We start from the raw sequence: 15,909 nt of genomic DNA on the forward strand, positions 1-15,909 counted from the left end.
TTTATTTGAGCCCAGAAGGAATTGATTGGGCTGAGCCCAATGACTTATCTCCTCTCACCAGATGCTGCCACGTGCCCCCTCTCCTGGATCATGCTCCTTCACCGCTGGATGTATGGTTGTGTTTGTTATGTGAGAGCCGACTCTTTGAGTCTCATTCACTCTCTAATCTCTCTCTCTCTACACTCGATTCAGTGTATTCTCTCTATCTCTTCTCTCTTCTTCTCTGATGAGTCTCCGACCATCTATTGGTGATCTTTCAGGGTTCTTTGAGTGGTAGATCTTTTGTGAGTGCTGGAAGAAGGCAATCTCTTCGATTGCTTGGGTGCTGGAGAAGAACTAGGGTTTGTGATACTTGAAGGTTATGTTCTGAGGTTTTGTTCAATGGAACTTGATCTGGAGTGTGGGGAACTTGTGGTGAAGGCATCGGTGGTGTGAGGATGAACTCTAGTCGGTCCAGTTGTGCTCCCTTGGATCTTGTTCTGGTAGAATAGATTAGTGTGGTTGTGGTGGGTTCTGAGCCAAGAATCTTTGATCTATTGTTATACTCTTTGTTCCTAGTTAGTAATCTTTGTTTAGATCCGAGAGGATCCTTCTTGTTATTACTAACTGATTTGTTAAGTGTGCAGATTATGGAGCTAGCAAGGATACTAGCTTAGATCCATTCGAGATCTTGTAATAGCTAGGGTTTTGTGTTCTTGTACCTAATCTGTAATATCTTGATTCGTGTTATAACATCAGCCGCGTGGGGAAGAGTTTGGCTGAGCTCTCTTGTACAAGAACAAAGAGGTCTCGGTAATTAGTGAATCTAGACTAATCTGATCCCTATAATTATAATAGTTAGTTATCATGGAAGACGTGAGTTACCATTTGATTATTTCGTCATTGTATTGGATTAATTAGTAAATAATCAAAATTAAACCTGGTGTGAACTGCACAAGAATTTGCTGATCTTATGAAAAATAAATGAATTGTCCTTTATAAGGGCTTAGATTCAACTTAAGTACAAATACACGTGTTTAACAAGACATTCATTCCTCACACATTTCTTCAACTACTAAGTGACTAACCATCCATAACACACCGAATAAGATACAAATGGTCCAAGTATTAATTAAAATTTTCACTAATTTTTCAAAATGAATAGGACCACCATCTAACAAGATGCTGGAATATTAATTCTATATATTCCTGATAATTTTTTATTAATTAAAGTATAAATATTGCAATATCTAGGAGGAGTAGTTAATTATTCGAGCACATACGAAACTTTTTATACTGTATTAATTAAATCAATTTTTTATGGTTTGGGATTATGTGTTGCACTGTTTGTACCGCGCAATGCATTCAACGAAGCAAATGTTTTAGTACTACTATTTATTTTCTAAACAAAGAACTTTTTGTTTTCAATTGTGTTGATTCACAAGTAATTTCACCACCAAATCCATTATTTATATTTGTCGTGGGAAATGACAGCCTAATAAAGCTAAAAGCTCCGGTTAATGGAGTATCGTGGGGATGGGAGAAATTAATTTTTGACTTTTATGAATAAAAAGTTGAAATTCATGGCAACTTTTTGTTTAGAATAAATGTATACTTATTCGGAAAATTGAGTACGTTGAGTACAAATGCAATTATAATCGCCTTTATGAAAAAATCAGCCAACAAGTTGAAATAAATTACATTAGTTTCTCTAATAAGTTTAAGGTTATAGATCTTCCGATTGGTACGTATTGTATATTTTACACCACTTTTTATAAATTCGCTTAATCTATAAAAATAGAATGACTCAACACGAAAACCGTTCGTTTCTATTAAAATTAAAATAGAATGACTTTAACATTGTTGTCGTTTAATTAGTTTACTTTTATGATATTTTTAAATAATCATCATTGACATAATTAATTTAACGAATATAATAATATAAATTTTGTTTCATTCTTTTATTTATTTTTTAAAGTTAGTAGATAAAATGGACATATTGAATTTTATGCAACTTATAAAATTAATTTAATTTTTTATGCAACTAATTAACGTGGACTAAATGAGAATGATAATCATAGTATTCACGTAAAGTATATAAAATAACATTTTTCTTTTCGTATCATATCCATTATGTATTTATTTATGGGCCAACTATTTCGTAGGTGCATGTTTAAAGCTCTAATCCGACAAGTTTTGAATATAGAATCCGGTCATAATATATTGTTGTCGAAGAATATCATTAACTAAGGTTTTAAAGTATCCTAAGTGACTAAGTCTATCACTATGTCGTGGTTCCATATATTGTTGAGTATTTCTAGTTTTGAAAAACACACTACATATAAGGATTAGTGATTGGACCTAATTTTGTTATGTTGAAATGAGAACTAAAATAAATTTGTAGGCGTTTATTTTTATCTAATATATTTTGTGACTAGCTCCTTAATTTGCATTATGTTCTGTTATAACCAGAGCTGCTAAATCGCAAATTATAGTAGTATTTTCTATTGGGGACCTCATTTATTTTCAAATAAATACACTATGTTATGTCATTTCAATATTAGATTTGTAGTTGCCCGACATATTAGAAAATTTGTTGTTGAATTGAGCAATTGGGGTACTGGCGGATATATCCACTGGTAAACAAACTTTATTGGAAAATTTTACGTATCAACGGATGAGCACTGCCGGAAATACTACTAATGATTATCGATCCTTTAGTAAATTCTATAGTGATAGATGTTGGCACATACACAGTGGCGGATCCAGGACTCATAAACGGAGGGGGCGAAATGTATATTAGTAGGTTGGTTTAGGGCGAAAATGACAATTTTTTTTCGATTTTCGGGGCGACATCGGGGCAAACGGAGGGGGCGAACATGATAAATTTACGTCCGTATAAAAGGAAATTAGTCGCACCCTCCCCGATCCGCCACTGCACATACACATGGCTCCAAAGTTCATCCACGATCTGTCGATATGTCCATTAACAAAGGTATTAAAAGCAACATATAGTGCATTGATACTTAGCAATTGACAAATTTTCAGGTAATGTAAGTTGTTTGAAGAATGAAACTCTACTTTCCTTGCTCCTATAACTTTTGGGTATTGTATTTCCTTTGATCTATATATGCTCATACATTTACAATAAAAAAATACACGACACTACTAATATATTTTCCAATGACTAGATCTCCAACGCCACCAGTATATTTACTAACATCTTTTTCGATGTTTTACCAACGTAGCTTAGCACGTACGTACAATTCTCATTATATGTACAGACGTGGTTACCTAAAATCTTTCCGTTGAAACGACATCCGTCGGAAACTCTTAGTTATTTAGTCCTAATTAATTGCACACATTGTGGACATATAATACTCATTATATATGAGCAATAAAATATGTATGTTACAGAATAAAATTGGTCAAAGAGATCGCATCTTGGTATATGCTTGTCGTTTTAGCATACAGTACATAATATATTAATAAATTATAATTTAAATCATTAACATAAGACGCACACTCACTCTACAGTCACTCCTCTCACATCACATGTAGTATCTTCAAATTCAAAAAAAGAGACAAAAAGTAGCATTGCCTCCTCCCTCTCTCTCTTTCCCCTGTTTGTGGATCAATTTGTATTTCTTGCAATGCTCTTTAAGCTTTTTCATTAATACTCAATCTCTTGCAAATACACAAGTATTATTTGGTAACATTACAAAAACACAAGAAAGAAAGCTGTAATTAAGTGAACATAATGAAAATCAAATACAGTAGTAGGATTAGCTAGTATTGAACCAAACATGCATGGATGGATGGATCAATTGAGTTTGAGTGGATAGTCATGTATGCAATCCTCCCAAGGCCCATCTTTGGGTGGCTTAACATTCTTAAGCGCAACCCACACAGCACTATTGCACTTGAATCCACTCCCAAATGCAATCTGCCACACCCTGTTCCCCTTCCTCATGCGCCCCTTCGCCTCCACGTACGCCAGCTCGTACCAAATCGAGCTGGACGACGTGTTCCCAAACCTGTGCAGCGTCATCCTCGACGCCTCCACATCCACCGGCAACAGCTGCAGGTTCGCCTCCAGCTCATCGATCACCGCCCTCCCCCCCGCGTGGATGCAGAAGTGCTCGAACGCCATCTTGAAATCGGGTATGTAAGGCTTCACAGTCTTCATCCCAAACACCTTCCTCATCACCAGCGTCGCGAAGAACAGCAGCTGCTCGCTCACCGGCAGCACCAGCGGCCCCAGCGTCGTGATGTTCGTCTTCAGCGCCCCTCCCGCGATCGCCATCAGATCCTTGGATAAGGAAATCCCCGTCTTGCCCTCCTCGTCCTCCTCCTGGTACACGCACCGGAACGCCTTGTCGTCCGCCCCCTTATGCGTGCGCACCACGTGCACCAGCTCGTACTTGGATCTCCTTTTGTCGGAGGACTTATTGGAGAGGAGAATGGCCGCGCCGCCGACTCTGAAGAGGCAGTTGGCGATCAGCATCGATTTCTTCACGCCGTGGTAGGAATTCTGCGTGATGTTCTCCGTGCTGACGACGACGGCGTAGGTGCTGCGGTGGAGCTGGAGCATGTCCTTGGCGAGATCGACGGAGATGACGCCGGCGCTGCAGCCCATCCCGCCTAAATTGAAGGTCTTGATGTTGCCTCTGAGCTTGTATCTGTTGACGATGACAGCAGACAAGGAGGGAGTGGGGTTGAAGAGGCTGGAGTTGACGACGAGGATGCCGATGTCCTTGGGGTTGATCTTGGTGTTGGCAAGCAAGGAGTCGAAGGCGGCGAAGATGGCCTGCTCTGTTTCTTCCCGGGCGGCCTTCATGGAGGGGGAGGGAGGGATCATGAGGATGGCAGCGGGGAGATGGGTGCGGTCGCCGAGGCCGGACTTGTCTAAGATTTTGCGTTGGAACTCGACGGAGGAGTCGTCGTAGGAGCCGGCGAGGCGGAGGCGGTCGACGAAGGAGTGGAGAGGGAGGCTGTGGTCGTCGCGGGGGCGGTAGCAGGAGTAGTCGAGGAGGAAGACGGGGCGGGGGCGGGTGAGGAGGTAGAAGGAGGAGGCGAAGGCGGCGAGCATGGAGGCGGAGATGACGGAGACGAGGTGGAACTGGAGGTGGGCCCAGAGCTGGCGGAGGTCGTCTGATGTCAGCTGCATGGCGTGGAGGAGGACGAGGATCATGAGCGGGGCGATGCAGAGGGTCAGGAGGTGGGATGTCAGGTAGTGGTACCCGAGCTTCACGTGTTTCAGGTTCACGCTTTGGAGGAAGTCGGGGAGGCGGTAGGTGTGTTCGCCTTCGGGTTTCACCTTCACTCCCTCCATTTGGGTGGGGAAATTTGGGGGAGATTTTTGGGAAGTGAGGACTACTAAACTAGTGTATAATGTTGTTATTAACGATGTAAATTGAAGGTTTGTGGCCTTTGGGAAGAGTTTTATAATGTAATTGCAGAAAGCATATGCTTTTGCACGTGATCCGTCGTGATTAATTATTAAAATATATTATAACTTATTACTCACTAATTTGTATATACTTCATTTTTATATTCGTGGGGTCTATAAAATAAGTAGTACTACTATTTGATTTACTTTTTAATTAATTAATTAGCTCCTGCATACATTTCATAACATTTGTCATTTATTTCAATTTTACTGTTGTTAGTAGTGAATTCCACTCTCCAAACTTATTCTCCTTATGTTTTGTTATATAAAACTAATACTTTTTAAAAATTAATTAATTACTCCTGCATACATTTCATAACATTAAAAAAGAAACGTTTCTAAAAATAAAAATAACATTTTTCTTTCTCAACACTACCTAAAATCTTATGCCGAAAAGCAAATATTTCATATTTAATGGGACAGAGGAAATATATAAAAACAAAATTTATATTCCACTAATTTTTCAACACTTTATATAGACATTTTTTGAAACTTGTATTAGATTTAAACATGATAAACATGAAACTTTAGCAGTACATGATATTGATTAGGATTTATTCTGTACTACTCTCTTTGATGATATGCTTGTTGAATGGCACAATATTTTAGAAGGCGTTTATAATGTGTTTAATAGAAAGAATAAAAATAAATAAAAACAATGTAGAGGAATAAAAGAGTTATAAAGAGAAACAAAGATAACTGATTTTGTATAAATGAGGATCTTATTTTCAAAAAGATAACTGATTTGTGGGATAATAAAGTGTAATGTTTTTTGTCGGTGGAATGGACTATGTTTTTTTAATTAAAGCTGATTAAAATAGAGAAGGATATAAGTATAGTGGCACACGAAAGAAAAACTGTAGGACATAGATCATCATGATAAATTAAACATTTTGTTTGATGCAATGGCCGGTCAAATAATCTGTTTTCCTATTTGAATTTCTGAATTAGTACAGCATAACAATAGAAATGATAATTTATTCACTACTATTGTAGAAGTAGTAATATAATTTATTCACATTGCATTTATTCATTTTCTTTGTATTAGTAATAAAACATAGTAGTAGTAGCACAATTGGTTAATAATACTCTTTTTCTTTGCAATATTCTCTATCTTATTTTAATTTCTTCATTTTAACTAGGGATGTCAATCTAGCCCGAAACCCGCGGATCGACCCAAATAATCCGGTAAAATCATAGGGTTAGGGCCAGAAAATTGTAACCCAAATACATAACCGGGCTACACGGACTGACCCGTTTGGGTCGGCAAGTTATGCAGGTTGGCCCGAGTGGGTTGCGGGTTAGCCCATGGGTTGAGCATTTAAAAAAAATATTATCATATTTGGATTTATATACTTATATATATTAAATATATATGGCATATGAACTACATATATAGTAATTATGTCTTCTTTCTCAAATTAAAAGTTAGGGTTATATGAAATATAGAGTATATTAATATCGTACTCATATAATCACATTAAACCCCATAGAATTGGTATACTATTATCTATAGGGAAATTGGTCTCTAAAACCATGAACTTTGCTTAAAATTTGGTATTTCCCATGAACTTTGAAATTGGTATATAATATCACGAACTTTGCATTTTGTTTGGTATTTCCCACGGCATGTTTATTGCTATATTTGACTAACTTACGAGGCTTTTTTATCATACTTGACACAATTAAATCAACGTAGTTTTCAACGTGACTTTTTATGCTACGTGTTATGAACTTAAAAAGTGGTTTCAAATATTATAAAACATATCAAGGTTGCCTATATTAAATAAGATTTTGATGAAAATATCTTATTTGAGTGAGTTTGGGAAATACCAAACAAAATGCAAAGTTTGTGATATTATATACCAATTTCAAAGTTCATGGGAAATACCAAATTTTAGGCAAAGTTCATGATTTTAGAGACCAATTTCCCTTATCTATACTATCTTTTTTAATTTCTTAGAATTTATTTTTTAAGTATACAATTAAGAACGTAATTTAACTCCTTTTGAAATGCATGATTTCCATTTAATTGTCATTTAATTGAATTCAGATTCGCACGTGCTACTAATTGAGCGATATATTTATGTATTTTGCTTCAATTTTCAATAGCTATTATTTTCCTTCTCGTGATCACTTAGATAATACTTCACTTTACGACAATCTGTTTTTTTTATAAGTTAGAATATTGAATTGGATAGAAAGAAACAAATAAGATCACTTCTGACTTGAATAGCCCGTGGGTTAGCTCGAAACCCGAAGAGTTAGGGTTAGGGCCAAAAATTTATAACCCGAAAAATCCACAGCTCGAATAACCCGCACCCAAATAGCCCGACAATCCGAGTGGGTTGGCCCGAACCCGAGCGGGTTAGCCAATTGACATCTCTAATTTTAACTATTTATTAAAATGAGTGCAGAAAAGTCAACGAAATCCTAATACTCCCTCCGTCCACAAACAATAGATCTATTGTTGTCTGACACATGTTTTAATGTAGAATTGGTAAAGTAAGAGAGAGGAGGAGAAAAAGTAGGTAAAGTAAGAGAGATAGAGAGAAAAAGTGAGTAAAGTATGAGAGAGGGAAGAAAAAGTGAGAAAAGTATGGGAGATAAACTTTTCATTTTTAGAAAGTGATCTAATTTTTATGAACGTCTCAAAATGGCAAAAGTGATCTATTTTTTGTGAACGGAAGGAGTACATGGGAGCAGAATATTGGGCCGTAAAGGCCATACATGATTTGTTTTGGGCCTTTGTTGGATTATTTTTTAAACCTGAAAAATAAAAAGAAAAAAAAAGAAAAAAAGAATACCGTTTATTCATTGTGTTTTGTGTTCCATTTTCAAAACCAGAACTGAAATTGAAGCGAAAAATGGATTTCACTGCTCACAATCAAGAATTCAAGGTGATCTTTGAACTGATATTTCTGTGTTCCTCATTTGAATGAAACTGGAAAAATGCAAATTTGTGAATATTTGATGTTGTGTCGCAGATAATCTTGGGCTCATCTTCTGTTGCTCGCAAAAAGATTATGGCTGATATGGGTTTCAAATTCACTACAATGGTATATTAGAATTTTTTGAGCTTTACCTTCTATTTAGTTTCATTTAGTTTTTATAATTGGTGTGTGTAGTCTGCAGACATAGATGAAAAGGCGATTCGCAAAGAAAAGACCGAAGATTTGGTTATGGCTCTTGCAGAGGCAAAGGTGCTCTCTGTTTCCATTCATGTTGTTAATTAATTATAGATAGGCAAAAGAAGAAAGGCTAATCGTGTTAAACTATATTAATTGTTTTGTTATTGTAGCTTGTGGAGAAATAGTATAATTTGTGTGTTTGCTTTAGTAGGGCTTTATTTATGGCCTTTTTCATCATTTAGATTGTGATGAAAATTGTGTGCATAATTTTGTGCCTCAGGCAGATGCTATAATAGGTAAACTGGAGAATCTTGGGAATGAAGAGAAGGATGCTAAGCCTACAGTTGTAGTATCTGCTGATACTGTATGTCTTTCATTTCCCCTGTCTATGCCCTCCATTTTATCGAATTTTTTCCGTGTCTTAAGTATTAACCCGAAACCTCTGATTATAATATTCTAAACTCTCTCTAAGTTAGTACATAATCTGGCAAGTGCCAGAAATCTTCTGAGGGGCTGTATGTTTTAGGTCGTTTCATTTTGAGTTTATGTGCTTAACTATAATTTTTCAATAGGTAGAAAATGTCCAACCAAAGCTTCATGGGAAAGACGAGGCAGAACCTACATTGCTAATCACCTGTGACCAAGTATAAGCCATTTCCTTAATTGATTCAACTTATCTGAGTTTTTGAACATGTTTATCAAGTGATCTCATTATACATTCTCTGATTTTAGTAGTACAAGTTTTAGAAGACTTTCCCCTGGCTTGAAAATTAACCATTTTTTATTGTGCTGCTAAACCACTGTTCAGTTGTGTGATTTCGTCTTAACTTACTTGGAAAGTGGTTTAAAATTTTGATCCTACAAACATTTAGGTGTTAAATCATTAACCACACAAGTGTACAGCCAATTTAGTGCTGAGTTTTTTCAGTTGTCCATTTACTTGTGTTTTACTAAAAAGTAGCTGGCTATCTTCAATCTGTTGGGTGAAATTCTCCCTCACACCTGTAGATTCTAACTCCTTGTAACTCAATATGGAATTCCATGATCTTGAATATCCCAGCTTTCATCAATAAGTTAATTAAGCCTATATGCTGGTTATGTGGTGTGCTAGGTCACCTGGGCTGCAGAAAAATCTTTTAATCTTCATATTCATCTCTGACTCTATCTTAGAATAACAACTTATAGATAATTTTTTCCAAAAGATTAAAATTAGCACCCAATCACTCATGTAAGTTGAGTATGGTTATTTGGCATGAGATACCTACCAGTATCTTCTGAGTGCTTAATTCAATGTTTTAGATATATAGATTGCAATTTTTACATGTTTTCTTTTGTCTCACTATATTCCTATAACATTATGGAGGTTGTGGTGTATGAAGGCATGATAAGGGAGAAACCTTCTAGCAAAGAGGAGGCACGTCAATTCATAAAAGGTTTAATGATATTATACACTCATCCTTGAATCCTTCCTCTGTAAAATAGTAGTTTGACACTCATATTGCCTTGCATATTTGTGTTGTAGGCTATTCTGGTGGGCAGGCTGCCACAGTGAGTTCTGTTCTTGTAACAAACCTTAGCAATGGATCAAGGAAAGGGGGATGGGACAAAGTTGAGGTAATGTTGACTTAGGCTTCTTTATTTCATATTTCTGTAGTTTGTGACCTACGGATCTGCATGATAAATTACATTCTAAGTTGATAACGTAACTTTTTGGTTCACATAACATGCTGTTACGTGAGGAGGAAAACACACTTTATAACGCCTATTATTATGAAGCTCTAATAATATGGAGACATGTAGGAGAAAACAATAAACTGTATATTCACAGCAACAGAGTCTCCCATATAGAGAGTGGAAAGCTAGGATTCCTACCAAAGAACTAGGTCAAATAGAGTCCTAAAATAACAATAGATAGATAAGGAAAACCTTTAGCGGGTATAAAACTTGGTGCGCTCTTGACTAAGCATCAATTCGAACTTAGTCCAATACCCGCTTTTTATGGTTTGTAGTCTCTTCTTGTAACATAAATTTAGTAGTCGCCTTTATCAATGCTCAATACAAAATGATCTATCAAGGTTATCTGAATCATCTTACGGAACTGTGTTAGTCACTACGGAAACTATTATGACGTCATTAAGTATAGTGATTAATGAGTACATTTCTTCTGAAAAGTATATGGATGTATAATAGGATTTTTTTATGGTACTACTTTGTTCATTTAACATAAGTGATGCACCTGACCATATACCAACAACCATGCAAAAAAGCAGCTCTGAAACTGGGAAACTAGGCTGAAATGCTAGTAGGGAAAGGGGACATGAAAAAGGACTTGCAAGATAACACTCCAGATGGGCCTAACGGACAACTTTTAATATCCTCCATGTTCTGCACTAACCTAACTTCTGACTTCCAAATTAATATACACTTACCTGCATAAGCTGCATTCCAGATTCATTCAAGTCAAATGCATGAAACAAAATGATTTGATAACCTCTATTTGTTAAAAAGACTTTTTTCCACATGGCAAGCTCTTTGTAGTTTTTGTAAGAACCCACTCTCGAAATGACATCTCTAAGGGGATCTCCCCCCTCCCCATGGGGGCTTCTAAGCATCTAATAGGGCATCCATATGCAATGCAATACAACTAATCACATATTGATCTTTATACTCTGCTTTTGTCCATGTTATGCAATAAGCTGACATCTTGCAAATAGGATGCCACCACAGTGTTATTTTTATTTTCTCCTTAATGGACGAGGGAAGACTGTAGCCACTCTGCTAAAGCTTGGGTTTAGGGTAAATCGCACGCCTATCCAATAGTATGCAAACCACATGGGACTAAAATCTTCACAACCAGTGTGCTCTCAAAAAGATGCTATGGAGATCCTAATGGACGTCGGAATGATGCATTATGAATTTATGATGCACGTGTCTTAAGTTTTAAATATACATAGTATTTGTTACCTTGAATTTCATGAACCTGACATAAATTTTTATGTAAAGGAAAAGGACAGTTCTTGGAGTTTATGTTTGCCCAATTTCCATAGTCTGCACTACATACCAAGTTTTTGCTGAGAAACTGCGTGTCTCCTTTTTGTTATTACCTGGTCAATATGTCAAGTGCGAGCTTCATTTTGTGGATCAAAATGCTACTCCCTCTTTCGGTTTGAAGATAACTCTACTCATGATGTATGAATATTAGAAACTTTGTCTTATTGCTGATTGATTTACAAAATGACTAATTTAGAGAACGACAGTTCAGAAAAATTTCTTGTAACCTTCAATTTATCTACAAACTATTACGTGGGATGAATGAAGTACTCCTCGTTACTGTCTGGAATGTACTTTCGAGTTTCAACCAGAACTTCTGCTTTCCCTTTGTTTTGTTTGGTATCACTCTTTAATAGATTCCACCATGATGAGTAATTTGGACTTGTGCAGATTCATTTCCATGATATACCGGAAGAAGTTATAGAAAAACTGGTATGTAGTTTGAACTTATATACCATTGTAGCTTGTCTTATTGATATGGTTACCAATTTCTTCTGTTCTGTTTGTAGATAGAAGAAGCGCCTGTGCTCAACGTAGCAGGAGGGCTGATTATCGAACATCCTCTGGTTGTGCCATATGTTAAAAAAGTGGTCAGTATCTCCTGACTTTAGTCTTTCTTCCCCAAGCTAGTGTTAATTGGAGTGTGAGAAGCTAGTTCAAAATTTATTTGACAGGTGGGTGGAACGGATAGTGTAATGGGACTCCCAAAAGATCTTACAAGAAGATTAATGAAGGAGGTTCTGTAAATCGACTTCATTGCAATGATGAGGCATTTTAGTGATATTGCTGAGCTATAAACATGAGCTATCCTAGATTGTGAGGAATCTAATCTTATACTCCACTATTATATTGTTGTGACTCTGAATATGTTTCATGAAAATGTTCACTGCTAATTAACCACTTTCATGCTCTGTTTCGTATTTCATCGACTCTATATTTGTTAAAGATTATGAAATTCACTTCCTTTTTTGAGAATCTTTTCTTCCTTGTGAAATAAAGACTAGGTTACTGACAGAAAGATTTTCCGATGAACTTTGTTCTAAAAAAAATAGAATTAAGTAATTTCATTGGTTATAATGATATTAAACTTTTTCTGCATAGAATACTCACATGATGTGCTAAAACAACTCACATAAGAAATGGCAGTTCTGTATGAAACGATTTTGCATAAACATAGAGATTTATTTATCTCTAAAACGAGTATATGAAAAGCTAAAAAGGAGCACGTAGATTACAAAGCATAGTAAAAAATAGGAAGTTAAAGAAGGCGGCAAATTACAGAAATAAACATATGAAGAGGCTAAGAGATATGAATCAAGATTTGGTGGTGGTGTTGTAATTAGGAAGAGGGACCTTGCCGGTTTCAATGCGGTTGATATCTTGAACAAGCTTTTGGTAATGGCGCTTCACCTCTTCGACGCTCTTCCCGCCCACTGCCTCAGCTACATTCTGCCACCACTCGGCCGTGCCCTTGCCGTAGCTTGCCAAAGCATCCTCAAACACCTTGTTTTCCCACGCCGTCCACTTCGAGTTTGAGCTCATTTTTTTCTCTCTTTCTTCAATACCACAATATATTATGCTTATGCTTATGCTTATGATCACTCACTAGTCACTACCCACCTCTCTTATATAGTAATACTGATTTTCTCAACTTGGGCTTTGCTTTTTCGGTAAATGCAACCTTGTTTTTATTGATTGAGTCGAGAGGGAGCTTTGGGTTATATGGGATCGGATTCTCTCTATTCTTAAATTTTCACGCATTACTTGGCTGCCTATAAAAACACATTCACTTTAGTAAGTCAGTTTATGACGTCTCTGCATGTATACTACATCCGTTTCATAGTAGTGTAGACATTTCTTTCCGACACATATATTAAGAAAAATATGTCTAATGTGTTATTAAATAAAAAGATAATAAAGTAAGAGAGAGGAAGAAGTAGAGATGATAAATAAGAGTTGGACAACTTTTTTACTAAAGAAATAAATGATTATACTACTATGGAACGCCTCAAATGGATAAATGACTCTACTACTATGGAATAGAGGAAGTACTATACTAGTAGTAGCATAATTTATGCTAGCATTGGAATGTTTATATAAGTCATGCGCGTAACATACATATATTTTATGTTAGTATCGGAATGATGAATAGGAGTAATGTGTTATTTAACTATTCTAAACTTAGAAAGTTCATACTTTTCAAACGAGACTAATAAGGAAATATTTCATAGGGACGGGTGGAATATTATCAAGGGGCCACATCATCCACTACACAATTTCAACTATTTTTTCTCCTTCTCATTGACTTTACCAATTACGCTTTGAAATTTGTGACAACCTAAATGGCTTATTTATATGGAACGGAGGGAGTATTTAAACTTAATATATATAGGCTTTTGCATTTGAGAAATTGTTTATTTCGTACACATGGAAAGTAGCAGTCGTGAAAGAAAAACTAGTGCCCGCAGGAGCGTAGCGCAGATGTCAACAACGAAAGGGCAGATCTTGGTGCAGTGAAAGAAAAACTAGTCAGTACGCTAAAATATAAGTATGAAATTGTTAACTTATGAATTACTACTATGATTAATGAATAACACGTGTTTCTTCGAGTTTAGCACTTACTAAAGCTTCATGTGTCCGTACCATGCAAGTACAAGCATTATCTTGTAAAGCGATATCAATGTCTCCATCTTTATATATTTATAGAAGCAGTACTTAGTTTTATTGCTTTTCTTTAGGGAGTTTTGTTGCATTAAACATTTTATTTATTCTGGGGATAGAGGTTAAATGAGATTTTATTTTGTTACGACACAAAGAGGTCTGATGAATTGACTTTAACTTTATGATATACTCCATCTCAAGATAATCAAAAAATGAAATTAACAAATGAAAAGCCACATTATAGTGGACCCTTGCATTTGAAGTTTTTGTCGAAAGTAAAAATTTATCATATCTATATCTAGGGGAGTGATCAATTGCTAACTCGTCATTTAATTGCTAACTACAACTAATTTAAGGCCACATAATTTTAAAAAATGTGTGGTCTACAATTTGTCACGTGTAATTTTCATTTTTATTAATTAAATCGAAAAAAATTAAAAAAAACGCCAAATTAGGGTTTTGGATGAAAATGTCAATATAGTGTTTCGAAAATATCAACAAAATGCTTTGAGAATGTCAACACAAATTTAGGATTGACATTGTATATGCTTTATATTGACATATTATCTTAGCTGTATTGACATTAGCCTGTGTACGAAAAATACGAAAATTCTAGATTTTTTTTCAAATTTTGACGTCGGAACATATGCATGTAGTATATCGTTGGAATCCTTATAAAATTATCTTTAATTTGATATATGTTATATGAATTTAAAGTTTTGAGATTTTTTTTAAAAGTTAGTTATAACTAACTTGACATTAATACCCCTATTGATTTTTATTGGAATTAATCCTATAGCCTTATTGACGTTTTTTGTTGATCGTATTGACATTTTGTGGTTAATGATCTAGGCCTTTAATTTGAATATCTAATGACTATTATTGAATTATAGTTAACAATTAAGCATTGAGTTAGCAATATAACACTCCCCTCTATATTTATATCTATATCTATATCTATATCCATATATATATATATATAGTTAATTTTAATTTCTTATTAATCAGATCTATAATCAATGGTGTTTTTACTTGATAACACAAAAAAATTATTTTGCATGGAGCCCAGAGCTTAATCTTGAACACTCACAAACATAGCTATATATTTATAATCACCATCACTTTTACCAAAGAAGTTTGTACCAACACATGTTTAAATTGTTCAACATCAAGTGCGTGTATCTCTGTGTTTGTGACATTTATTCTCTTGGATTGCACTGCCTTACATCGATAGATGAAATAATGATGATTAAAAATCTAACACTATTCTTATTAATTAAAGGGGATTCGGCATCTAATTCACGAAATTTTTTCAAAAATTTATTTTTTATTCTTATGACGAAACTTTTCTAAAATTTATATTTTATTCTTAAAAACTTTAAATTTGACATATAATATCACGAAATTAAATAGTTGTTGAATTTTTTCAACGGCAACAGAATCCAGCTACAATAAAATAAGATGAATAACTATATCTAGTCTTTTAGGAACTTTGTAATCATATCACTATCATTTTTTGGTGGTAACCATATTTTATGTGATGTGATGACAAATGATATAGCCGGATTTTGTCCGCAATAGGAAAATTCAACAACTATTCAAGTTCATAGTATTATATGCAAATTTTTAATTAAG

At 35.3% G+C, this 15,909-nt stretch overlaps 1 protein-coding gene and 2 pseudogenes across 2 annotated transcripts; 1 reads left to right on the top strand and 2 right to left on the bottom strand.

Moving 5' to 3' along the window:
- Positions 1-3,617: 3,617 nt before the first annotated feature.
- Positions 3,618-5,385, bottom strand: LOC125217720 (3-ketoacyl-CoA synthase 4 pseudogene; annotated as a pseudogene).
- Positions 5,386-8,209: 2,824 nt separating this feature from the next.
- On the top strand, positions 8,210-12,588 carry LOC125217719 (Maf-like protein). Of its 2 annotated transcripts, XM_089062278.1 has the most exons (10): positions 8,211-8,331; positions 8,419-8,490; positions 8,560-8,634; positions 8,843-8,926; positions 9,135-9,206; positions 9,926-9,995; positions 10,085-10,176; positions 12,004-12,045; positions 12,123-12,203; positions 12,288-12,588. In XM_089062278.1, exons 1-10 carry the CDS (start codon positions 8,299-8,301, stop codon positions 12,357-12,359), a joined length of 693 nt encoding a protein of 230 aa, XP_088918404.1. In that variant the 5' UTR covers positions 8,211-8,298; the 3' UTR covers positions 12,360-12,588. The 2 variants fall into 2 exon arrangements, with proteins under 2 accessions (XP_088918406.1, XP_088918404.1); XM_089062280.1 differs by lacking the exon at positions 9,135-9,206 and having other exon boundaries at positions 8,210-8,331.
- A 186-nt stretch (positions 12,589-12,774) lies between these two features.
- LOC148933988 (protein RADIALIS-like 1 pseudogene) lies at positions 12,775-13,256 on the bottom strand (annotated as a pseudogene).
- Between the last annotated feature and the right edge of the window lie 2,653 nt (positions 13,257-15,909).

Source organism: Salvia hispanica, chromosome 1 (assembly GCF_029641045.1).
Source record: "Salvia hispanica isolate PSC_SH4W2 chromosome 1, Shi_PSC_v1, whole genome shotgun sequence".
Lineage (NCBI taxonomy): Eukaryota > Viridiplantae > Streptophyta > Magnoliopsida > Lamiales > Lamiaceae > Salvia > Salvia hispanica.